Here is a 26,479-nt window from a genome sequence, read left to right as displayed (position 1 = left end):
GGGGTTTCGATAGAATTTTATAGTTGCATAGAAAGGAAAAGCGTGCATAGAAAAACAATTGATTACAAAATAGTACATTTTAATAATCCAATAATATCTGCATAGTTAATAACATTTAAAAAGCATAATCTTTTGTACAAACATTTCATCGTCTTAAAAATTGTGTTATGTATTCGTCTTAATTAATAGGTCCCAACTTGTATATGGCATTGTAAGTACTAATTAGTTCTAATTACAACTAAACTGTCACTTTAGATGATAATCTACCTTCTGCGTGATCTTCTTGGGGTATTAGTTTCGCTACGATTTTGATAGCAGCACGCGTAGTCGTGAACGTATGAGATTATGGTCCAAATAGAGTAGTACACGACAGTCGCAAGACACATTCTTAGTAAAAAGTCTGCTAGACAAAAAGTACCCCCTTTTGGGGGCATTTGGGGCGGTCGAGGATACGACTCCATTGTTAGTTAGGCAGATTAGGGCTGATGATGTCATAAAACGACTTCACCAAGTAGAACAGCGCGTACGTGAACAGGATTTGTATTAGCGAGTCGACGTACCAGTTAGATGCGACATCCTTGTTATCTAGTTCCAAGTCGGGCATCTCTGAGATCAGAACTCCACTCGAAGTTCAAACTGGTGGACGTTTAACAGGACAGAACAGTCTACTCTAGCCAATGGGGAAGAATAAACAAAGTTTGAGAAGAAGTGGTGAAATGGGAGTGGCTTCCGATTTATAATAGTCTTAGACTTTGACAGGACAAAACAGTGAATCTTGGGTAATAAACGAGGTTTAAGAACAAGTGGTGGAATGGGGCGTGATTTCAGAAAAAGGGCGTGGCTACCGATTTTAAACTGACAGTTACAAGTCGTTTAGTAATGGCCGGCAGCGGTTACAAGAGTCGCCAAATAGTTACTGGCAGCAAATCCAGGTGACGATGATACACCACCCAGCACTGAAGAAGAGTTTAAGAAACAAATGAAAGGGCGTGGCTTCCAATTTTAAAAACTGATAGTTGTAAGATTTTAAATAGACCGATGACAGTTACAAGAGTCGCCAAAGGGTCGCCGGCAGCCAATCACAGGTGACGATGAGCTTGAAATACACCAGCCACTTCTGGAGCGTGTGTTTATGTGTCCCGTTACCGCTTCCTGGCGTTGGGCTTGGGCTTGTTAAACTGGAAACTGGCGCACTTGGGAATGTGGCGCTCAGCGGCTGCCTTGTTGAAGCGCCGGCTGCAGTGCGGACACTGGATATAGTCGGGATTCTCGGACGGCGGTGGTGGGGGCAGGTCGCTGAGTTTTCCTGGAATGAAGGGAAAGAACTAAGTATGAAAACAAATAAACACGAATAACATTTGGTTCAAAAAGTGATCAAAAGTAATTACATCTTGTGTAAAAAGCTTGATTGGGTAAGCTTCTCTTGGTATGATTAGATTGTTTCTTTAATTAGTCTCAGACAACTAAAAAAAAACTTCAGTCTAGCCCTGAAAACAAAGTTATAGCTGAAATACGAATATGTTTCATTAACATTTACTATTTGATGCTAAGTACGACTAATGAATAGGTCAAAAATGTTACAGTCGTTAAAGGCTTTGTACCAGCAGGCGCGTAGCTACCGCCGTACCTATCTGTCTTATCAATAATACGGGACCCCAGTGCCAAACTTTTTTAAATAGACTGAATAGGTCATCATCATCATCATCATCATCATCATCATCATCATCATCATCATCATCATCATCATTTCAGCCATAGGACGTCCACTGCTGAACATAGGCCTCCTCCAATGCTTTCCACGTTGATCGATTGGTAGCGGCCTGCGTCCAGCATTTCCCTGCTACCTTTACGATGTCGTCGGTCCACCTTGAAGGTGGACGTCACACGCTGCGTTTTCCGGTACGCGGCCTCCATTCCAGAACCTTGCTGCCACATCGGCCTTCAGTTCTGCGTACTATGACTGAATAGGTCTGCTTAGAATTTCTATAATTTTGAAAGAGTAAAGGTTGACGTGCTCACCGCCAGCGTTAAGGTGCGCCTGCACCTGCTTAGCAGCGCGGATGGCCTGGATGAACTCTTCGTGCTTCTGACGCCAGTTGTTGTTGAGAGGCTTGGCCGTCGGCACCTTGTTGCTCGACGCGGCGCCCTTGCGAAGCTTGCTGATGAACGGCTCCGCTTCTGTGCCCTGGGGTTAAGGTTCACTTTTAGACAGNCCGACGAACTACCCTCGTTTACGCCTCGCCTGGCCAGTATACTAGGCCTATGTGACGTGATGCTTTTCGTTGCATTTCTTTTTTTACCGAACAAGTTATAAAGTAGCAATATACTTTGAAGCATGATACAGTGGTTTTATTTGAGATTTTTTTTTTGTTTTATAAATTAACGGTAATTCAATATTTTTAGATCTTTGTTTTTTTTTTATTTTGATTCTTCCGATTTTTATATTTTCCCGATACACTACGTGAATGTTTTGTTTTTAGGGTTTCGTTAGAATTTAATTAAAAAGTTGCCTAGATAGGAAAAGCGTGCATAAAAAAACAATTGATTACAAAATAGTACATTTTAATAATCCAATAATATCTGCATAGTTAATTAATAACATTTAAAAAGCATAATCTTTTGTACAAACATGTCATCATCTTAAAAATTGTGTTATGTATTCGTCTTAATTAATAGGTCCCAACTTGTTTAAGGCATTGTAAGTACTAATTAGTTCTAATTACAACTAAACTGACACTTTTTAACTACCTTCTGCGTGATCTTCTTGGGGTATTAGTTTCGCTACGATTTTGATAGCAGCACGCGTAGTCGTGAACGTATGAGATTATGGTCCAAATAGAGTAGTACACGACAGTTGCAAGACACATTCTTAGTAAAAAGTCGGCTAGACAAAAAGTACCCCCCTTTGGGGGCATTTGGGGCGGTCGAGGATACGACTCCATTGTTAGTTAGGCAGATTAGGGCTGATGATGTCATAAAACGACTTCACCAAGTAAAAGAGCGCGTACGTGAACAGGATTTGTATTAGCGAGTCGACGTACCAGTTAGATGCGACATCCTTGTTATCTAGTTCCAAGTCGGGCATCTCTGAGATCAGAACTCCACTCGAAGTTCAAACTGGTGGACGTTTAACAGGACAGAACAGTCTACTCTAGCCAATGGGGAAGAATAAACAAAGTTTGAGAAGAAGTGGTGGAATGGGAGTGGCTTCCGATTTTAAATAGTCTTAGACTTTGACAGGACAAAACAGTCAATCCTGGGTAATAAACGAGGTTTGAGAAGTGGGGCGTGGTTTCAGAAAATGGGCGTGGCTTCCGATTTCAAATTGACAGTTACAATAATTGCTTAGTAGTGGCCGGCAGCCGAGTGGTTCCGATTTTAAATAGTCTGTCGGTTACAAGAGTCGCCAAATAGTTACTGGCAGCAAATCCAGGTGACGATGATACACCACCCAGCACTGAAGAAGAGTTTAAGAAACAATTGAATGGGCGTGGCTTCCAATTTTAAAAACTGACAGTTATAAGGTTTAAGATAGACCGTTTAGTTACAAGAGTCGCCAAAGGGTCGCCGGCAGCCAATCACAGGTGACGATGAGCTTGAAATACACCAGCCACTTCTGGAGCGTGTGTTTATGTGTCCCGTTACCGCTTCCTGGCGTTGGGCTTGGGCTTGTTAAACTGGAAACTGGCGCACTTGGGAATGTGGCGCTCAGCGGCTGCCTTGTTGAAGCGCCGGCTGCAGTGCGGACACTGGATATAGTCGGGATTCTCGGACGGCGGTGGTGGAGGCAGGTCGCTGAGTTTTCCTGGAATTGAGGGTTGCATCAAACAAAGTATAAAAAATAAGGTGTAATATTGGGTGCAAATATGTGAAAGTAATTACATCTGGCGGTGGGTAAGCTTCTCTCGTTTGGTATTGACTGATTTTATCTTACATTATTCTCAAACTATTTTTAAAAAACACTTCATTCTGTCCCTGAAAACAGAATTAGTATTCAATTTGCTTACGCTGAAATGGAGTCAAGTAAACCCCCGCAGAGTACGCATATTTTATGGTAACGGCCGACATTATCATATTATTAAAAGTATATTGTTGCGACCATGACCTTAAAAATAATATTCAGAAATACAATTTATCTGCAAGTTGTAATTTAATGTAGTTATAATTGCAAGTTGGTCAAGGGATCAAAACTGAATAATTCTGATGGCTATATCCAATCGATTTCGGGAAGAAGAAACCTGTTGAAAAGACAAAGAATGACAGTAAAGTTTGACGTGCTCACCGCCAGCGTTAAGATGCGCTTGCACCTGCTTAGCAGCGCGGATGGCCTGGATGAACTCTTCGTGCTTCTGACGCCAGTTGTTGTTGAGAGGCTTGGCCGTCGGCACCTTGTTGCTCGACGCGGCGCCCTTGCGAAGCTTGCTGATGAACGGCTCCGCCTCTGTGCCCTGGGGTTAAGGTTCAATTTTAGATAGCAGATTTAAGATTTGGAGAGTGATCAAAGCGAAGCGAAATTAAAATCATCTCGAGATACTGAAAAAAGATGATGGATTCAAACATTGTGTGAGTGGAAATCAAGTTATAAGTAAGTCAACAATAGGAATCAGCAGTAATTTTGATTTTCGGATCAATATTTCGCGAGGATCGTCCCACTCGTGTGGGCATGGTAAGTTGGTTAACAGAAACAAAATACATTTTAAATAAGAAACATAAAATAACATTATTTTATGATTGTCACATTCACAAAAAAACTAAATAAATAGGATACTGGCGTATTTGGAACACAATGAGTTCCATTTGATTTATGAACATTAGTACATCACTTTTTCAGTGATAAAATTATGAAATTAAAGTATCGTTTTTTAAAGATTTTCGTGCATAGTAGTTATGCGTGCATAATGTCCGTCGGTAATTGGTAGGTATGTATTGTGAAACAGGCACATTGAAAAAGTCAAGACAGTCAATAAATAATAATTACAAACTGATGTAAACAGGAAGTTTAAAAATTAAATCATAGCTTGCATTTTGTACATGAGTGCGTTTCTAGACAGGAAAATAGGTAATAGGGGTAATGTAACTTTGCTTGCCTTATAATTTTCAGCTTCGGTACCCTGTGTGTGAAAGTTTCATTAAGAATAATTGATACAATCATTGTTGTGTGTTTATTAGAGTGTGGTCATCATCAATAAAATATCGTCAAATAAATACATACTTAAATGTAAAATTAAATCTCGAGACTGAAATCATTATGGCTGCGCACAATGTACAGCCAGACTTCTGTCAAAATTGACGTTACTTTGCTACGGCTAATTATGTAGTACCAAGTCGTACTCGTAGTCTCGTAGCACCATGACCGTTGATTGATCTAATCATTTTCCCCTATTAAATTAAACGAGTAATCGCAGGTCCTTATCATCAAGATCATTTATTCTCCAGTGTCAACTGCAGGAGGACGTCCCAATTTACCATAGGCGAATTGAGGACTTAGTCTGGTAAGCCAGAACGAATGTTCGCATATTTGTATCTTAAGAGATCCATTGGATTCTGCAGGAATCGCACTACTTACATTACATGTCACCATGTGGATCATAATGATCCACTAGAAAGTTTGGATGAGGCATGAGGAAGAACTTATCATATTGAAGAAATAAAGGGTACCTAGCATCCCGTTTTCACCATTAATCCCTAATTTTTAAGTGACCCCTATCACAACAAAATTCATATTATGTGTTACCATAGGGGTCACTTAAAAATTAGGGATTGATGGTGAAAAAGGGCAGAACTCCTAAAATAAAGTTTCCTAAAATGACGAGCTGTCGTGTAAAATCGATAAAGTTTTCGTGGCGCCTACGCATCCTACTAGAAGTCAGGTAAAAGCAAAACTCACCGCCAGCCGATGCTTGAGCGCGTCGAAGGGCTTGCGCTTCTTAGCGTGCGCCTTCTTGCAGATGTCCTGGTGCTTGTGAAGGCGGTCGGGCGCGAACCGCCGCCCGCACACCGCGCACGCCGCGCCCGCGCCCGCCGACCCCGCCGCCGACGCCGACGCCGCCGACGCCGTGCCACGCGGCTTGGTCGGGCTCTGGAATAGGGTAAGGTGGGGCACAATGTGGTCGGGCTCTGGAATAGGGTAAGGTGGGGCACAATGTTACACGGGGTACAATGTTACAATGCATATTTCTGCGTCCCTTTCTATTAGTTGTATGATGTTGGTATACGAGGTGTGTTCNCAGTTTCATTGTATGCCACTGTCAACATTTCAAGTGTTTCGGAGCACTAAATTTAAATGTTTTTACACAAAATTTGATGCAAATCCTTTGATCCATATTTTTCTATAGCAAAAAATCGCCGAGCACGCAAAACACTTATAACCTTTACGGCTCTCACAACCAAACAAAAAATGCTATACACTTGAAACTTGGTACAGATGTTCGGGAAGAGTGTACCAATATAACAAAACAAAAAAATCGATAATCGAAAGTACGTTGCCCGCGAAATTTGAAAAGTCACCTTACTTTTTGAACACACCTCGTACACGTTTGTCAAGCTCATAAGAGCTGCTGAACTGAGCCGCTGAACATCATACAACTATAGAAAGGGACGGAGAAATATGCATTGTAACATTGTATCCCGTGTAACATTGTGCCCCACCTTACCCTACCCAGGAACAACAGGGTTTACACAAATTTATTGGGCTTGAATCTTTAAACTAATTCGCCGACGCCAACGCTGCGGACGCCGTGCCACGCGGCTTGGTCGGGCTCTGGAATACCCAGGAACAACAGGGTTTACACAAATAAACAAACTTAAGACTATAGAACTACTTCGTTGAGGCAGACGCCGCCGACGCCGTGCCACGCGGCTTGGTCGGCCTCTGGAAGGCGGGCCGATCTGGGCCCCGATTACGCTAACAATTTTCATCTTCAACGTGCCCGGACGACGAACGAACATCAGCTGTTTGACAAATCCGTATTGCGGTGTCGTTTTGACAGCTAGTTGAAACGAAGCATAGACGCACAGATAAGGATAGATGCAGCATGTGTCAAAATTTGTATGAAGCCGAGCGTGCCACTTTTTAAACGTCATTAGTGTCATTTTAGCGAATTTTAGTGATTGCCGCAACGTAAAAGTAATCGTATCATCGTACTGCATTCGCAAAGTCATCGAATGATATCGTGTGACTCAATTCAAAAATTAATTAATTCCGATAAAACTGATATATTGTTAAATTTATAGCTAGTCTGATTGTGGATTAAAATAATTATGTAGCGGTAGACGTTATTCTATAATTCTGCATTATTATTTTCAAATAATATTTTTGTTGTGCCTAATGTTTATGAAAGTAATGATCGTTATTCCATTATGTTAAATAGTACTACTAGTAATTCATACTTAATTCCATACTTTTAAATATCCTAGTAAGTAAATGACCTACTTTCATAAAATAAAGACTATTTTACTCAAGCTTTTTATTTTCAATAAATGTAAAAATGCGNTTGTCGAGTGATTTCGGGCTTTTGACTGGACCCGCAGTTTTGACTGCCAATTTTAGAAAAGTGCGCAGACTAGCGATCCAAGCTTTACTGGCTTACTGACAAATTTAGTAAACGAGGCTTTCCTGGAATGCCAGCTCTCTGGCGCAAGTTTTTAAAAAGTTATAGCGTAAAATGTTACCCTGGTCTACTATAGTAGTCCGCGCGTGTACTCTAGTGTTAAGGTAGGCACACTCACAAAAACTAAACGAATAGGACTCTGGCCTATTTAAAAGATTTGCTTTATGAACATGGAAATTACAGCTCTTTTTCAGTGATAAGATTATGAAATTGGATAATCGTTTTTTAAAGATTTTCGTGCATCGTAGTTATGCGTGCATTATGTCCGTCGGTAATTGGTATGTATTGTGAAACAGGCATATTGAGAAAGTCAAGACAGTCAATAAACTATAATTACAAATGGACGTAAACAGGAAGTTTAAAAATTAAATCTTAGCTTGCATTTTGTACATGAGTGCGTTTCTAGACAGGAAAATAAGTAATAGGGGTAATGTAACTTTGCTTGCCTTATAATTTTCAGCTTCGGTACCCTGTGTGTGAAAGTTTCATTAAGAATCATTGATACAATCATTGTTATGTGTGTTTATTAGATTTATATAGAGTGTGGTCATCATCAATAAAATATTGTCAAATAAATACATAAATGTAAAATAAAATCTTGAGACTGAAATCATTATGGCTGCGCACAATGCACAGGCAGACGTAAGTATTTAGATGGGGCGCAGAGAAAAAAAAAAGACGTTACTCTGCTACGGCGAATTATACAGTACCAAGTCGTACTCGTAGTCTCGTAGCACCATGATCGTTGATTGATCTAATCATTTTCCCCTATTAAATTAAACGAGTAATCGCAGGTCCTTAATTATCATCAAGATCGTTTATTCTCCAGTCTCCACTGCAGGAGGACGTCCTCACTAATTTACTTTAAGCGGATTGATTGAGGACTTGGCCTGGCAAGCCAGAGTTGGAAAGGCAGAACAAATGTTCGCATAGTTAGTTGTATCTTACGAGATCCATGGGATTCTGCAGGAACCGTACTAAGTACCTACTTACATTACACGTCATCCACAAGAAAGTTTGGATGAGGAAGAACTTATTGAAGAAATAAAGGGTACCTAGCATCCCTTCTAAAATAGAAGAAGAACTCTCCTAAGATAAAGGGTCTCCTAAAATGACGGGCTGTCGTGTAAAATTCATAAGGCTTATCGTGGCGCACATCCTCTTACAAGTCAGGTAATCACCCTCCTTCTGGCGCAGTCGGGTAAAAACAAAACTCACCGCCAGCCTATGCTTGAGCGCGTCGAAGGGCTTGCGCTTCTTAGCGTGCGCCTTCTTGCAGATGTCCTGGTGCTTGTGCAGGCGGTCGGGCGCGAACCGCCGCCCGCACACCGCGCACGCCGCGCCCGCGCCCGCCGACCCCGCCGCCGACGCCGACGCCGCCGACGCCGTGCCACGCGGCTTGGTCGGGCTCTGGAAGCCAACCTTAGTTAGAGAGACTAGGGGTTGCACAATTTCATTGAAATACAAGATATCGATATGTTACGGTCAAAGTGATAAATGTGAAAATTATGAATAATCGCCGGTTATTATGAATACTTAATTACCGCATGATTTGTGATGTGATTAATATGAGGTCNATCTGTGCATAGACGTAAACGTAAAGCTAAATATCTCATGTGATAATGAAAATACTAGGAAGGTAAGTACGTCCATTACTGTGATACCGAATTTGCACTTCAGTTGGAATGAAAAACGGAGCACGACTGGAGAAGAAGCGCGTATGTACTGGAGACGTTAAAAATTAGCGTAATCGGGGCACTGGGTTTACAAGATCTCATTGGTTATTGTACAAAATAAAATAACAATTATGATCTCCCTCGCTGACGATAACACCGTGTTATCGTACGTACGTACACGCGTAGTTGGCTGGCATCATAGAAGAAGGTATCACTCGCTAAAACAGTGGCGTCAACTGGTGAGCGCTGAAGCGGTAAGTATGAGGACTATCGTAGGTAAGTAATTGCTTTCAATAGTGATTAGGAGTTTACGTGACACCAGTGTAAGGTCTTGCCACTCGCTAGCGGCAACTGACTTTTATCAAAATAGCGTCTGCCTATTGTATTGTTATGCTTTGCATGAAAACAAATGTAGAGAAGGATAGAGGACAGGTAAAGGAAACTTACTGCTGTCTGACGTTTAGGTACCTGAAATAACAAAACAAAACTGAAATAAAAATAAAATAACAAAAAATTATACAGAAATCTCAGAAACAAATAAAATGGTGTTTGGATAGTAAAACCCAGAGCAATCTGAACCAATCGATAGGTTCCGGAATGACCCATCCGGGAATCGAACTCGGGACCTTTCTTTCAATGCTTTTATCGCACCACTAGGCTGACACGAGGGTAGGTAGCCTACTCAAAAATTAGTTTCTTCTACTTACGGCGTTGGCGGTCCGCTGCATGGCCCCGCGGGCCCTACTGCTGTCCGATACCTGCACACATCATCACACTATCAGCACAAATTCTCACATTTACGATAATTTTTAAAATTTTACACGAGAAACGACAAGTTCAACGAAAATTTTCAATGACAATGACAGTTTGCGACAAATATTTTGAATTTAGAATTGTCAGTTAAATTTTTTTCAAAAGAGATCAGAACTTTTTGCTTACAGCGTTTTCACTTGTGACCCTCCTAGGTGGCGCTGCTGTAGGTTGAGGTTTGGTTTTTGGAGGGCTATTTCGAGGTGCAGGACTACTGAAAAAGAAAACAGCGGTAGTTAGTTGGAGATTATTATTTTACGTTAAATTAAACTTAGCAAGTAGGTAACTCTTGTGTAATGTATCGGTGAGTGACTTATTATATCACTCAGGTGGAAAATGCAGTGGCCCGATGACCTCAGTTCGTATTAGATATTATAAGGACCTTTTTCATCACTTGTTCATCACTTGCTTAAAATTTCGTAGCTGGACTACGGCAGCCGAAGTTTGCTTTTCCATAAACATGACGAATCTATAAAAACGAACACTGTAATTGTCCCCACTAAGCACGGCAATTTTTTGTCACTGGCAACACTGGGACAAATTAGCATGGTCTGACTATAGTCTGGTACAACCGGCACCTAACATTTTATAGTAACTTCTTTATTAAACCTTTAAAAATCAGTATATTGGTAGCTCTACCTTCTTTGTGGCTTCTGTTCCCGTACTTCCCTGGGCTCGGGTGAGCGCGGCGTGGGCGTGGGAGCCAGCGCTTCGGGGAACGTCTCGTCTTCCAGAAGGTAGTTGTTGTCGGCCTTGTCCAGTTCGTCGATAAATGGTATCTCTAAGGCCGTGTCCAGATGACGCGTTTTTACTCGCGCCTTCCACACTGGGCGAACGGGCTCGCGCGGCGAACTCGACATCCTGCTCACTCAAGAGCAGGGTGAGCAGGATGACCAGCGTGCCGCGCGAGCCCGTTCGTCCAGGGTGGACGCACCATTAGACAAAACTCGCGACTGCATGTGGACCGAATGTATGAACCTCTAGTACCTCACTATCGCGCGATTCGAAACTCGCGAGTAAAATCGCGTCCTCTGGACAGGCTCTAATTTTCTTACCTTCTTTGTGGCTTCTGTTCTCTCACTTCCCTAGGCTCGGGTGAGCGCGGCGTGGGCGTGGGAGCGAGCGCCTCGGGGAACGTCTCGTCTTCCAGAAGGTAGTTGTTGTCCGTTTTGTTCAGCTCGTCGATAAATGGTATCTCTAAGGCCGTGTCCAGATGACGCTTTTTTACTCGCGCCTTCCACACTGGGCGAACGGGCTCGCGCGGCGAACTCGACATCCTGCTCACTCAAGAGCAGGGTGAGCAGGATGACCAGCGTGCCGCGCGATCCCGTTCGTCCAGTGTGGACGCACCATTAGACAAAACTCGCGACTGCATGTGGACCGAATGTATGAACCTCTAGTACCTCACTATCGCGCGATTCGAAACTCGCGAGTAAAAACGCGTCGTCTGGACAGGCTCTAATTTTCTTACCTTCTTTGTGGCTTCTGTTCCCGTACTTCCCTGGGCTCGGGCGAGCGCGGCGTGGGCGTGGGAGCGAGAGCCTCAGGGAACGTCTCGTCTTCCAGAAGGTAGTTGTTGTCCGCCTTGTCCAGCTCGTCGATGCGGGAGATCAGCTCGCCGTTGCTTTTTGGCAGCTGTGTAAGTAAATAAGTAAAGAGGACTTAATAAGTAAAGAAGAAAGAAAGAATGAAAAATATTTTATTTGGTTCACACAGCTTAAAACAATATCAGATATTAGACAGTTAATAAAATTTATTTAACCAAAATGGCTCTAATAACTCAGCGTGTGTCATGCTCTACATCTACAGAACATGAGCTGGTAACTATTCTTTCTGCACGAACCATCTTGAAAAGATAGTAATTTACGTTGTACTTATGTACGAGTATTATGTTGCAAGAAGGAGTGAAAAATAAACTACTTTATATTTCATTTTGAGTAGAGATCGTGTTCGCCTCGCTATGTTCGTTACATACAAATAGTAGATTTATGCGACTCTATCGATTAGAAAATTACAGTTACTCGTTACGTTCCTGAGTAAGGTGGAAAAAACACAATATTATGTATGTTACTTATACAGGGTACCTACTTACGTCCCAAAAAATTGTGTCAAGCCGAAGCCCAGAGGTAGAGCATCACTAGGGCTACCCCAATCACCGCGACTTTTGATAGTTTTCGAGTTATGATTTTTGTGTTATGATGTAGAACCAAACTCGATAACAAGCACTGAAGATATAAAATAGTTTTTTGTTCGCAAAACTCTCCTATTTTCAACTTGCCTAGGCACCAAGTTTAGTAGTTTATGATTTTATATACTTAGGTACCTACTTACATAAAAAACATGTATTCCTAATCGTTTATGAATTATTTATCACGTTAGAATTTAACATGCAAGGTAATTATTGCTTTTAGGAGTTGCGTGACTTACCATATTGTGTTTTGTTCGATTTAGATCCGGTTCGTGATTGTGGTTGAGATCTCCGGATCCATTTACTATATTTTCTATTTTCTGTAAAAGAAATGCATAATTTGTTATATTTTACTGATTGTGGCATAATATTCAAGTAAGTAGTTGTAAATTGTAATAGAGGCGACTTTGCAAAAAAAGGAAATCTGATGGTAGGTAACAATATGTGAAAGTCAATCCAATAGTTCATCGGAGTGATTTGATTAAAGTAGATAAACTAATTTTCCCGAAGATGTTAGCCATTTAGTTCCAGCCGAGTACAACAGGACCACGTCCTGTCTTTCCTAGGATGCTGTGAGGCAAGCCTAGGGAAATACTCGTATATGTCTTCTCAACCCATTTGGCCAGCGTGGAGTCTTGGGAGGAAAATCCTCCAATTGCCTCTGGTAAGTTGGAGAGGCTCCTGTTCCTGCAGTGGAGACTGAATTACCAGTCTGATGATGATGACAGAAATTTCTTTAAGAGTAATCTATTGAGTACAAATTATTGACTCACATGCTGCTGTTTTTTAACGGTGTGCGTGCTGTGACTGTGGGTTTTGGTGGTTCTCTTCTCCACGACCTTTGAGTTGGCGGTGGCCGTGACCTTGGTGTAGCCATTGGGCAGCGCCTTTCTGGTGGGGTTCCTCTCTGTATTGTGGATGGGCTGCAGCGGGTAGCTCTTGTCTATGCCTGCTTTCGTGCGGCGCTCTTCGAACATTTGGCGGACCTGGAATGTTAGAAGAAACAAATAAGAAATGGCTCTTCGTTCTTAAAAACTTCGAGTGAAGTTACAAAACACCCCATACTTTTCATAGAGTAATCAATCCCTCTTAAAAGTTTCGATCGATTGGTAGCATAGAGCGCGCTTATAGTTTCGAATAGAATTGGTATAGAGAGCGATTCATCAGGTTTCGCCTGAAAGTTGTAGAGTTAATCTAAGTTTAAGTATTCCTGCTTTAACTTCCCACGTGATGTAGGCAGGCGGCTTCGGCGGCGATGATGCACTTAGTCAGCGACGCAATCATCAGCTTGCACCTCATGGAGTTGGTAGAGCGACGCGGTTTTGCAGCTATCGCCTTACAGTTGTAGTAGCTAAGGTCTAATATTGTTTACCTTCCCCGGGTGGTGGGTGATGGTGGCAGGCGGCTGCGGGGGCGAGGTGGTGCCATGGCCTGTGCCCGGGGAGTGTCGCACGCAGTCCAGCGCACGCGCTTGTCGCGCTTCGTATAGCGTCGCAATCTTTGCGGCTTTGCAGTTATCGCCTTATAGTTGTAGTAGCTAAAGTCTATTTCTGTTTACCTTCCCCGGATGGTGTGTGATGGTGGCAGGCGGCTGCGGCGGCGAGGTGGTGCCATGGCCTGTGCCCGGGGAGTGTCGCACGCGGTCCAGCGCACGCGCCTGCTGCGCTTCGTATAGCGATGCGATCTTCAGCTCTATAGCGCAGCGGCATTGCAGCTATCGCCTTATAGTTGTAGTTGCTAAGGTCTAATATTGTTTACCTTCCCCGGGTGGTGGGTGATGGTGGCAGGCGGCTGCGGGGGCGAGGTGGTGCCATGGCCTGTGCCCGGGGAGTGTCGCACGCAGTCCAGCGCACGCGCTTGTCGCGCTTCGTATAGCGTCGCAATCTTTGCGGCTTTGCAGTTATCGCCTTATAGTTGTAGTAGCTAAAGTCTATTTCTGTTTACCTTCCCCGGATGGTGTGTGATGGTGGCAGGCGGCTGCGGCGGCGAGGTGGTGCCATGGCCTGTGCCCGGGGAGTGTCGCACGCGGTCCAGCGCACGCGCCTGCTGCGCTTCGTATAGCGATGCGATCTTCAGCTCTATAGCGCAGCGGCATTGCAGCTATCGCCTTATAGTTGTAGTTGCTAAGGTCTAATATTGTTTACCTTCCCCGGGTGGTGGGTGATGGTGGCAAGTGGCTGCGGGGGCGAGGTGGTGCCATGGCCTGTGCCCGGGGAGTGTCGCACGCAGTCCAGCGCACGCGCTTGTCGCGCTTCGTATAGCGTCGCAATCTTTGCGGCTTTGCAGTTAATATCGCCCTATAGTTGTAGTAGCTAAAGTCTATTTCTGTTTACCTTCCCTGGCTGGTGGGTGATGGTGGCAGGCGGCTGGGGAGGCGAGGTGGTGCCATGGCCTGTGCCCGGCGAGTGTCGCACGCGGTCCAGCGCACGCGCCTGCTGCGCTTCGTATAGCGACGCGATCTTTAGCTCTATAGCGAAGGGACTTTGCAGCTATCGCCTTACAGTTTTAGTAGCTAAAGTCTATTTCTGTTTACCTTCCCCGGATGGTGTGTGATGGTGGCAGGCGGCTGCGGTGGCGAGGTGGTGCCATGGCCTGTGCCTGGGGAGTGTCGCACGCGGTCCAGCGCACGCGCCTGCTACGCTTCGTATAGCGACGCGATCTTCAGCTCATTAGCAAAGCAACTTTGAAGCTATCGCCTTAAATTTGTACCAGCTAAACTCTAATATTGTTTACCTTCCCCGGGTGGTGCGTGATGCTGGCAGGCGGCTGCGGAGGCGAGGTGGTGCCATGGCCTGTGCCCGGGGAGTGTCGCACGCGGTCCAGCGCCCGCGCCTGCTGCGCTTCGTATAGCGATGCGATCTTCAGCTCGCGCTCTTGCATTTGCTTCTGTTGGAAACGGGCCTGCAATAAATAAGATTTTTTAGAATATTTGACTACATACATGTAGAGATTACGTTTAGATATAGTGATTGGCATATAAAGAGATAATATACACAAAGAAAATACGTAGAGTTCTACAGTGTAGTATGTGGTAACACAGGTTGAGTCCTGATCCTGATCATTTTTAACTATTCCCGAAGTCATTTTTTATGGAGCAAATTAACGCAGGAGTTTCGTCATGAGTTTACTCGTGGTTTGAAGATCTTGAGGTTAAGAATTTGGGAATAATACGTAGTACGATCATAAGGGTGGTATTATTAGTTAAGTCTTGTCATTCGTAAATGGAAGGTGATGATACATTACATATGAATGAGTCTACTGACTTGAGTCATTGTAAGTATTTATTTGATTGTAGAGTCATCACTCAAAAGAAAGAGATGAATAAAATAGATCCTTGTATGGCCACCAAATCTATAGCCTAAAAGACTGCTTCCTCCATTTGTTTTTTGCAAATGTTTTTTGTTTGTTGCGATCTCCGCTTTAGGCGGGAGGTCGGCGCCTACGCAGCGATGCGAGGCGACCTGTCAATCGCCATTTTGATTGTTTTCGCTTCCGACTAATCGAAAATGTCTCCAAGGTTGTCTCCAGGAACTCACTTAAGTAACTACCCACTTAAGCATTGTGTCCATTTTAACATTTAGGATTTTGTGTAGATTCGTTGTGGAATTCCTTTGTCCAGTGAATGTCATTTGGGTGAAACGAACGAACGAAACTAAATAATTCACCATCATGGTGTTACTAAGAAACTCGTAATTTAATCTACCTAGATCTTCGTCAATATGGAGTTAATGGCTTTTTATCAGAAATGGTCTTGCCTATAAATAAGAAGATTGATTGATTGATAGTTCAATGGGATGAATGTCAGCGCGGTAATAAACCTGTGAATAAGACCTCACAGGTAATATTAATATCATGTAGGAATAGTCAGTAGTTTATGTAGGCGTTTTGCTACACTTTGATCTTGGTCTAAATAATGTAGCTCTTTGGTATTAAACAAATACTATACTGATTTAGTAGCAGTGCCTCAAATAGAACTAATTAATAGAAGAAGATTTTGCAATGATTAATTAAAACACAAACAACGTAAGTAAGAGTACAAGTAGATACCTAACCTTTACCTACCCCTTTACCTTCATTAGTAATTATAATATGAGCACATGAGCACTATGGTGCTAATAGGCTTATGATAATAAACACAGCTGTAGTAAAGTAATAATTAACAGTCATATAACTTGCTATTTCAAACATCATTGTTCACTATGAGCAATCGAACAGTTATTATTTCCATTTGCTATCGATTGTAACTTGTAGATGCAACTGCGTCCCAGATAGTCGATTTGCAAGCGTTGTAGATGCAACTATGTCCCAGATAGTGGATTTGCAAAGCGTTGCCCAACAGGTTTCTAATTTGCTACAATTAGTATGCGACACAAATGCAAGAGCTATGAACTGTGGGTTGCGCAAATTGCCTACTGTATTGATCCCTTGATGATTGCTTCGTTTGTTATTAGTTGTGTAATTGAAAAATGCATTATGTAACGAAGGTAAAAACATAACCCACTTGGGGTGATAAGTAATGTCAGTCATCTTTAGAAATTTGGTTCTGTTATATGTATTTTATTCAGATTTTAGGGACGACTTAAGACGGTAATTACTTAACTCTACATTTTTAGTCAGTTTATGCCAGTGAAGTTACTTTTCATCACATAAATGGGACGTTTCGCGATTTTTTAAACGTTATTCTTAAAAAATGATAATTTTGTGTTGAATGTGACTCCATGTCTATTGTGTCTTTTGTATGGAAACGATATTAAGAATAAATATTTTGCACGTGTAAAAATTTAAAAAGGAGGATTACATCTATTATAAAAACTCATGAGCCATAAACAGATCGCCTTTTAACGTACAGTCACGGAATGAAAAGGTTCGTCAGTTTTCAAATTGATTCCTTCAACGTCGAATCGCGAGCACATATTACCTTTTGAAACTATGTTACAGAATAATCTCGAGTTAGAGAAAATAATCTTTAACTGTTCGTCAGTAAAGTTCAAAATTATCCAGATCAAAGTTGTTTGACGATTTATCTTGTCAAGAAGATTATTATGATTGATAAACTAAAACCTTCTTGTTAGTTCAACCTGCCATTATTATTTCTATTATTCGGCATGTGACGATGCACAGCATCTGGTGAGAGATGCGTCTACTTCCGGTGTAGTTTTTTACCATTTTATACCTTAAATGACGTCATTTCCGCAATTATTTAATAGGAATTGATTTGACTTACTTCCGTTTGCCGCCATTTTAGTCACCTGGGGGCGAGCTTGCTCGGAGTTCTTCATAGCAACATCGTAAGCAGAAACTCTGCTCAGATTTTTACTGAAATAATTTATTTCTCAACGTTCTTATACTAAGTTTAAAATTAAAAAGTGCAATTGACCGCGCGTGTGTGACCGCGAACGACATGTACGTGATGGTGGTTGGCGCCAAAGGGGACGAGTGTCTTCCGGACGACGAGCAGGTGGACCCAGAGCGTCGGATACCGGAGAAACTCGGACCCCGGCGAGATTCAAAACCGATGAAACGAGGTACGTGGGATTCTGATAGCTTTAACACTCTTTTCGATCAAATGAGCATTCTCGCGAATCTCTATATTGTATAAATAGATTGAATAACGTACCCACAACCATCTTATACAATTTTAACGGCGGCCCCGTCAGCCCCAATCGCAAACATTACCAATCAAAATACGTTGTTAGCATCACCACAATCGAACGATAACTCTTTCTGGTACGAGTTTCTTAATAAATACCCATTTAAAAAGGCTCATTGTGCTCATAAAATAAAGCACCTACAAATGCTTTACCACATCAACAAAGCACTTTAAACTACAACTATTAGTAGACTGGGTGGCCACCCCCAACACTGAGCCAGCTTACAGCTTGAATTATTAAATTCTAATGTTTTTTGCAAATCAAGAAGCTTAATAAGTATGACAAAATGTGCTAAGTACATCGAACATGTATACTTCTATTTTGCAACAACATATAAATTGTAATGTGACATGCAATAAACGTTTTTGAATTTGAATTTGAACATGTCACGAGCGTATCCTGGCTAAAACTCCTAATAAGCATTGTGCGAGGAGCACCCTCCCAGTGCTGGATTTTTGTTCGGCAAAATCACCCTGTGCTCGTACTGGTGATATCTAAAAAATAATCCGACCTTGGTTCTCTAGCCGGTCACTTCAAGCAAAATCAAAACATAATAATATCTTTATTTGCTTAGACTGATTAAATTAGTTCTTACAAATCGTCAAATACTAATAAGTAAGAAGAACTCCGAGCAAGCTCGCCCCCAGGTGACTAAAATGGCGGCAAACGGAAGTAAGTCAAATCAATTCCTATTAAATAATTGCGGAAATGACGTCATTTAAGGTATAAAATGGTAAAAAACTACACCGGAAGTAGACGCATCTCTCACCAGATGCTGTGCATCGTCTCTGCTCAATAATACAAGTTTTATTGTTTTGTAAAACTTGTACTATTAAATAAAAAAAACTATTGTCAATTGATCAATGTCATCATTGCATTGCACTGATGGGATAGAAAAATAAACAAGCAAAACCTTATTTGTTAGCAAACGTCATATTTATTTAAATGTTAGCAGCACTGTTTCTTGCAGTTATGTTGGCAGGTTTGACTCTTACAGTACCTAGTGCAAGCGAAAACCGACACTAAGGTGACGAACCTTTTCATTCTGCGACTGTACATTATTCGTTTAATTCAGCACATTACCGTTAAATCTAAAGAAAGTGCTTTTGTTGAGTAAATCCATTCTCATTCGCGAACCGGAAAGTGAAAGGGAAAGAATTACGTTATAACGATAAGTATGATTTATAATGTGCAATTAGTGTGTGGGTGATAATCGATAATAATACAGATCAAGGTTGGGCTGGTCGCATGACCATTTGTGACTAAACCCGTCCTAATAGGAAGAGCTGCTTATGTTAGTATGTATTACATATACCTATGTATGTAATATGACTTTATTAATTGCGTGGGTTGATTAACAATGAAGAAATGATAACTAGACTTCTGACTCAAGAAACTAACTGGACGATGTCTGTCTCTGAACTCAAGCTCCAAAGCAATTTAATATTATAAATAGAAACGTATCATTTAGCTCTATATTTTTTCAGTTTTCAGGTTTTTTAGCAGAAACAATTTGATTAATTTTTGTAGAAGAGTTTTATGCTAAATCTATACTTAGTTAAGTTTTTGCAATTTTGTGTATTGTTATGGTCACAGCAGACTTATCAACTTTGAAAGTTATCAACACTGTATCGCCTTTCGCGAGCTGTCATTGCCTTTCGGGCGCTGTCAACCGTGAGGCGAGGCGTTTACGTTACGGTGCGGATAAGTGTGCGTTGCAAGGCGTTGCAGTATGGAATTTCATACATACAAAGAATACCAGTCAAGTTGCTACGGTTACGATCCCTTTCCGGGTTGCTAAGTGTGCTACGTCCTTTAAGCTTAAAAAATGTTAAAAGCAAAGTGGGCATTGCAGAATATTAAATCAACTTAAGAGCGTTGGCCCTCGGCTGTCTAGCTTATTCCAAATTAGTTATATCCAAGCGAATAAGGCATCCTTAAGCCTTAGCTAAATCTAATCGTAAATATCATTCGGCCGTCGTTAGCGGCAATGGCCATACACGGCGCGTGCGCATGACTCAGTGGACATCGACCTTACAATGCCTTAGATAAAGGACGGAAACTTTATGCTGGTTAGAAAATGCACGAAGAAATCGGGAATTTTGTAGAAAATTTGACCATTGTTTTTCAATCGTGACAATATTGAAGTTTCCAGACAAACTTTCGTTTTTTAACGCGTTAAATTGGTTGAACGAGGCTCTTCCCTGCCGGAAGAGTGTCGTTATGAAATTGGACATGGATTTCAGCGAATTGAAGAATCATACTAATATTATAAATGCGAAAGTAACTCTGTCTGTCTGTCTGTCTCTCTTTCACGCCTAAACCACTGAACCGATTTGATGAAATTTGGCATAGAGATAGTTTGAGTCCCGGGAAAGGACATAGGATAGTTTTTATCCCGGTTTTTGAAACAGGGACGCGCGCGATAAAGTTTTTCTGTGACAGACAAAATTCCACGCGGGCGAATCCGCGGGCGGAAAGCTAGTAGTAAATATTTCTAAGGGATCGATAATATTATGGTACTTATTTAGTAATTCAGAGCTATTCAAATATATACCAGTGCAGCGTTAGCTACTAAACATAAATTGCGAGAGACTGTGCGAAAAAGACTGCCTTAGGCCGGAGATCAAACAATAAGTAAGTAGTTTTTCGGTAATCTTGCCTTGGTAAGCCTTGGGCAAATACAAAAAACAGAGAGGGTTTTTTCAACTGGGTAAGTGTAACTTTAATAAAAAAGTATGAATATAATTCATATATGAAACCAGTTGGTGACTGTCAAATGAAACTGGCTGCCAGAGTATTTAGGGTAAAGTAGTTAGCGAGGCAGCGACACAAATTCCTTATTCGGGCACATAAACACACCAACCAAGACCGCGATGCAAAACTAAAGCGTTTAACAGATTGTAATAAAGTAAGTGCAATCTAAAAGTTTAATGAATAAATAAGGATTGGAAGTCGAAAATATGCCAAATCAAGAGGTTTCATATTTTCAATAAATCATTTTATTTCCAAAAAATATGTAAGTATGTACTACATTTTGAGTAAATTAATCAATATGTATATCGAGAAAAGGAATGGGTAGAGTTTGAAGCCCGTAAAGATAGAGACAGTTTTTGTACCTATATTGAGTTTTTGGAGATAAGTAAGTAAATATTACACATATTCAAGTGCAAAAAATCCTTTTAGTATTTTTCTTGAATTGATTGATTCTTGACTCTTATAAAGATCTTAATTCAGCGAGCTTGTCCAAAAGTTTCCTATGCACTCGTGCCCTTCAGAATTTTGTTGTATCGCACGTCCATATTGGCTGTGTCAGCCAGCAAAGGACGACAAAACATGCAATGTCAAAACAGAGTTAGTCAGCGATCCGTAGGCAGCGTTACGTCACTTGCATGAGACCTCGTGTGACTCACCACCATAAATGGTCAATCAGAACTCTGCAAAAACTTGCTATTGATACAAGATTAGTGCGCATCAACTTGAAATGTTGCTTCGGCGATTTGTTTATGAGATCATCCTCGGCCTAAAAATAAAACTTCTTTACTTAAGTTAAACCGATTTTGAAGATTAGAAAAATCTTTTCAAGTAGGGAATTAGGCAACCTAGGGAGCTTTTATGTTGCAAGCATTTTTTTGTGTATCATTGTTTTTGGGTATTTAGACGACTATCCGATTTGACTATGATTTAATGACTTTCGAATGACATGTCAGCGCAAAGGTACAAGAAGATTCATTTCATCATTACTTTAGGGTAAATCAGCGTGTTTCGGCTTTGTTATATAAAAATCCTCGTATCATAGCGACAATAATAATTCATAATGCATTCATATTCGATCGACACCACATCAACTAAAATATACTTCGACCACTCTGACAGTTTCATCGCGTGTCAATGTCGCTATCGCTGTAGGATCTTCGTTTATGGTTTCCAAATTCGCCATTAGTATTCCGACCGCGCTATTACAGCCCAAGGTCGCCATTGGTGCTAATTAGAAGCCATTGTAAGATTGTAAGCTGGAGACGTGCGAAACTGAGCGGTAAATTTTATTTCGCTAATAACTAGGCTTATTGGCAATTAAAAAGGAGGTCAGTTATTAGGCAGTGATTTATAGAACCTGATGTTTTTATTAACAGGTTTAGTTCACTTGTCATTGTTTTAGACCCACTTTCGCACTAAATAATATACGAATATCAGGATTAAAATCTAGGAAAAATAGTGTTATCTAAAGCGAAAGGTCGCTGATTGACTCACTTATCACGAAATCTCAGAAACTACAAGTGCTAGGAGTCTCAAAATTTGCGTGGAGGTTCCTTTTAGAACAAAAGTGCTTACCTACTAAGACGGGATTTTGAAAAATTTAACCCCTAAGGGGGTAAAACAGGTTCCACGTGTACGAAGTCGCGGTCGCTAGTTGAAAATAAACGAAGCAGGTGTTCGTAACAACATGATCCGGATATTACAAATCTAAAAACAGAAATATACTGTAACTGCTAAAGAATGCTGGTATTTTTATGAAGCCGAAGCTACAAGTACCTAGGCATGTGGTCAGTGTTAAGTACTGAAAGAAATATTTCTTTTCAAATGGACTGTTTCTATTGTTCATTGGCTGTTTGAATCCTCTTCTTTCTTAAACTGACTGTAGGTACCACTTACCTACGCATTTATTTCCTACATGGAACTTTTATTTGCCTCCAGTAATAGCTGTGTGGGCACTGTTTAATTTTTCATTTCCGTGTAAGGTCACCGTCCAAGGCCACGCTTTTTACATTATTTAATAAAACCGAGAATTCTAATTGAAAGTTAAAATCGATAGTTGTGACGCAAGTCGTTACTTGAAGTTGTTTACTTTCTATAAATGATGTATTAGCTGTGTAGCTGAAGAAATTATACGCATAGAAAACAGAACGGTTAATAATGTAGTTTTTATCGATTTTAGTTTTTATTAAATTTATTTATTTAGAGGGTTACCGCAATAGATGCATAGAAAAATATTTATTGAAGAAGATTCAAACGTTTGTGGTCAGATTGTGTTCAATGTCCCATTCTAATTGAGCATCCGTTTATTAGGTCACTCATCTTCCTCAAAAGGTCCTCCAACGAGGGAAAACTGATCCCTCAAAAGAGGTTCTTTAGCCAGGTGGTAGAGCTGTCCTATATCCAACGAATTTTTCTAGAAGTTCAACGATCGATGATGAACTGATGTGCGGGCGCAACAAAATCTGCACACTACTTTGCAACATTCCGGGACAGTTCACGGATTATGGACGCACACACACAGGCACCCATCGGAACCCGATCCTGGTGGTTACGCCCTGTCTATCATAGGCGAAGATCATCAATAATTCTTGTTCTTTGCTGAATTCCGATGTTCGCGTTTCGCTTCATTTTTTAAATCATTTTCTGTTGCAACCAAATCAATGCTCTATACTTACTACAAACATCTTTATCAATATACATACTCTTACATAAGCTTCGATCAGCTATCTATGATGAAATAAATTAATGCTAGTTCGCAAAAAAAGATTGTCTTTAAAATTACTGATCCAATTAGAAACTTTTTCACTAATTGCAAGCAAAATAAAGTAACATTAATCTAGCTAGAGTGTGTTTCATTTTGTTTAAAAAATATTTACTAGACTCACCTTACATAATTATATGTAACAATTACCTCAAAACATTAAATTAAGTATTGGGAAGGAACAAAGTAGCAAAAACAAGAAATGCATTTTCAAAGAGCTTTCGCTTATTCTCAGAACAAAATGATTTGTCAAAATGTTCATTGATTAGTTGGGAAAGACTTTTCGCTCGCAGTCTGCGAGATCATTTGAGAAACATGCCTCGCCAATGGGAACAAAAGTCCATTGTTTGGCACTGAGGGAGGGCTGTAGAGTTTATAAATTTTAATAAAGACTTGTATTAACGTTAATCAATTAAATTTTATGAAAGTTTGATGATTATGATTAAGTCAAAGTTTTTCAATTAAAGAAGATTTAATCTAATGTACCTATCGATGAACAATGTATAGGGCATACCTAATGCAATGGTGGGTATCTACGAGTACCTAGTTATCTTGTTTTTAATGTTCAATTAGTTAACAATACATTCAATAAATCCTTTATCTTTTAAACATTCATCATATTCCTATGCCCTATGCCCTACGTAGGCAAGCTTTAATGTCATTTAGTTGCTGGCGAAAAAAATTTCGTCTATAATCACTAAGGCTGAGTTGTATCATCTAACTTTAACCATGACGATAACCGGTATTTTTTGTTTGAAGTTTGACAGATTTTTGACGTTTGTTATAGTTAAAGTATGATACTGCAATCCAGCCTACTGTTTTAAGTGAAAATCACTAATTTTAAAGAGTCGTAGTAGACCTGAGGAAGAATTTGCCTTAAGAAGAGATGTTACCTTCGGATCAGGCAGCGTGAGCCATCCATTCCTTATTTCGGCAGGATCAGCTCCCTCCAACGACATGGATGACATGACCCTTGGCTTCCTATTCTTCCAGTGCTCAGGATCCCACCAGTTCACGTGGTCTAAAGACCGAGACATGTCTCTAGTCACCATCATCGGTCTGTCGTGTCTCGCGAGCGTGTCTCAAATGGACTTAGAAAATGAAGCAGTTTGAAAAACCTTGAAAAATTAAGTGGTAGTAATAAATTATTCAGAGACTTGTCCGGCTGATATTACATAGCCCTTGACAACTTTCCTTGGAAGGTATTTATTGACTTATCGACTTACGAGTATATTAGCTTGGTTCAATTATGTACTTAAATAGCACCTGTACTTGTGCTGTAAATGCTAATATTGTTTGATGAATTCAGGTTTTTTTCAGTCGTATTTTTATTGTTTTTGCTAAGACCATGTTAATTATCTCTTTCAAGATTCCAGTGAGTTCTCTTAACTGTCTGAAAATCTAGTGAATAGTGAATTCAGATAAAAAACGATCTGAGTTTGAAAAATTGTCCATTAGACAGGACTGTAATTATCTTCATTGAATCTGAAGTCATTCAACCACTAATATATAAAAGTTTGATGACCCGTAATTTACTTATCCGTTAGAAATTGATTAGTTCTTATTTTAACGATTGAACTGTCTGAGAGTTTAAAAAGTTTCATTTCACACTTTCAAAACGGTGTCAGTGTCTTATAATATTTTATGTAAATCCACTAAATAAACACTTGTTTACACTTTACGTCTGTCAACCCCAACCTTTGAGTTCTGAATGAAACCCTCATACGAATGGGAGTGAGTGCTTATTTGTTTGTTCATCCGTTGCATAGCAACAAAACACGTGGTTCTGCTGCCAATGTCAGGGCGTTAAGATTCCATGAATAAATCATAACCTTGGGAACCACCGGTAGATTGACCCTGGCAATACAAACACGGTTGCTTTCTTCAAACTAAAAACACATTCTAAGTGTTCTTCAGTAAAGTTGATATTCGTTCGTTGGATCCTCGGAGGAAATATAACTTAGTTCTGGTTCAAAGATTCGAATTCCCGTTCGTGTGACTGTTATTGCGGTGGAATAAGGTTGTTATTGATTGATGTAACGTTGTTTTTCCGCTAATAAAGCGCTGATTGTGTTTGCAACAATGCTGAGACAGTCCCGTATTTCTTGCGGCAGACAACGGTTTTGTCTGTCGATCTAGGAGGATATTGATAATCATTCGCGGTCTACATTATGCCGGCATTGACAAGGGTAGAGTATTAATTAAATATAATGACAAGCAGTTTGTTGGTGCTAATTGTCGCAGACTGTTTTGCGACTTCAATGGAGACCTATTATTCAAATAGATACTTATACTGTATTGTTGGTAAATACTTCAGTCTGCTATGTTGTGTATCTGGCTGGGTGGACTGAAAATCTTCTTAGAACATCTTATTCAAGGGCTTAGTGATACTAAATAAGTAAAAGGAAAACTTTTTACTTATTTGTGTAAACTGTTATTCACGATTGCGACCTGTATGGATAGGCCAGCGAACGTCTCAACTCTTGAAACGAATCCGAAGTTATTTCCATTTATTTTATTAACCATTTTGAGTAAAAGAAGACAAACGAACAATACCGGATCAAACTCGCCATGCCTTTCTAACTTTCGTCCGTCTCGCTTTAATCATACATCATTTATCATAACAAATGACAGTCACGAGTTTAGTGCTAACGATATTTGACTCTATGCCATTGTAATAAAGTCTTAAAGTTTCGCCCACTTGTATTTAGAGACATGGCCTTAAAAGTGCAGAGTTAAGGCTGCGCGTGAGTCACAGCTTCCTTGTGAGGCGGTAGAAACTTGCACGGCGTGACGACATCACTTTCGTTCATACATTGTTACATCAATGTTGGACTTTAAATTTAATCTTTTGATTTGGAGAATCTTAGTCCAGAAAATACTGAGTAAAGACTGTGAAATGTTTGTAGATATAGGCTTGAAATAACGTCAATTATTTAGTTATTTTTAAAAACTGAGGTGTAGCAAGTAAAAGTAATAAAAAGCTAGCCAAAGTACTTGTCAATAGAGTCATGTTATTTAAATTT

At 40.6% G+C, this 26,479-nt stretch overlaps 1 protein-coding gene across 1 annotated transcript; it reads right to left on the bottom strand.

Annotated features, from left to right (window-relative positions):
* Positions 1-159: 159 nt before the first annotated feature.
* On the bottom strand, positions 160-24,847 carry LOC114364711 (zinc finger C2HC domain-containing protein 1C). The gene is made up of 12 exons (XM_028320969.1): positions 24,347-24,847; positions 15,018-15,185; positions 13,058-13,270; positions 12,524-12,604; positions 11,568-11,731; positions 10,226-10,310; positions 9,994-10,044; positions 9,734-9,754; positions 8,829-9,020; positions 4,283-4,448; positions 2,749-3,805; positions 160-267 (listed from the first exon to the last, which is right to left on the bottom strand). The coding sequence occupies exons 1-11, from the start codon at positions 24,506-24,508 to the stop codon at positions 3,642-3,644; spliced, it is 1,467 nt and encodes a 488-aa protein (XP_028176770.1). The 5' UTR covers positions 24,509-24,847; the 3' UTR covers positions 160-267; positions 2,749-3,641.
* Between the last annotated feature and the right edge of the window lie 1,632 nt (positions 24,848-26,479).

Source organism: Ostrinia furnacalis, unplaced genomic scaffold (assembly GCF_004193835.3).
Source record: "Ostrinia furnacalis isolate ACB-3 unplaced genomic scaffold, ASM419383v2 OfSCF7464, whole genome shotgun sequence".
Classification (NCBI taxonomy): Eukaryota; Metazoa; Arthropoda; class Insecta; order Lepidoptera; family Crambidae; genus Ostrinia; species Ostrinia furnacalis.
Note: the sequence above shows the minus strand (reverse complement) of the source record. Positions and strands in the feature narration are given on the sequence as shown.

Coding starts and splice junctions, on each gene's coding strand:
- LOC114364711 (XM_028320969.1), bottom strand. CDS start 24,508: ATGATGGTGACTAGAGACATGTCTCGGTCTTTAGACCACGTGAACTGG. Junction 10,311..11,567: donor GAACAGAAGCCACAAAGAAG/GTAAGAAAATTA, acceptor TTTCTTTTTCAG/TAGTCCTGCACCTCGAAATA. Junction 9,755..9,993: donor TGCAGCGGACCGCCAACGCC/GTAAGTAGAAGA, acceptor TTGTTATTTCAG/GTACCTAAACGTCAGACAGC.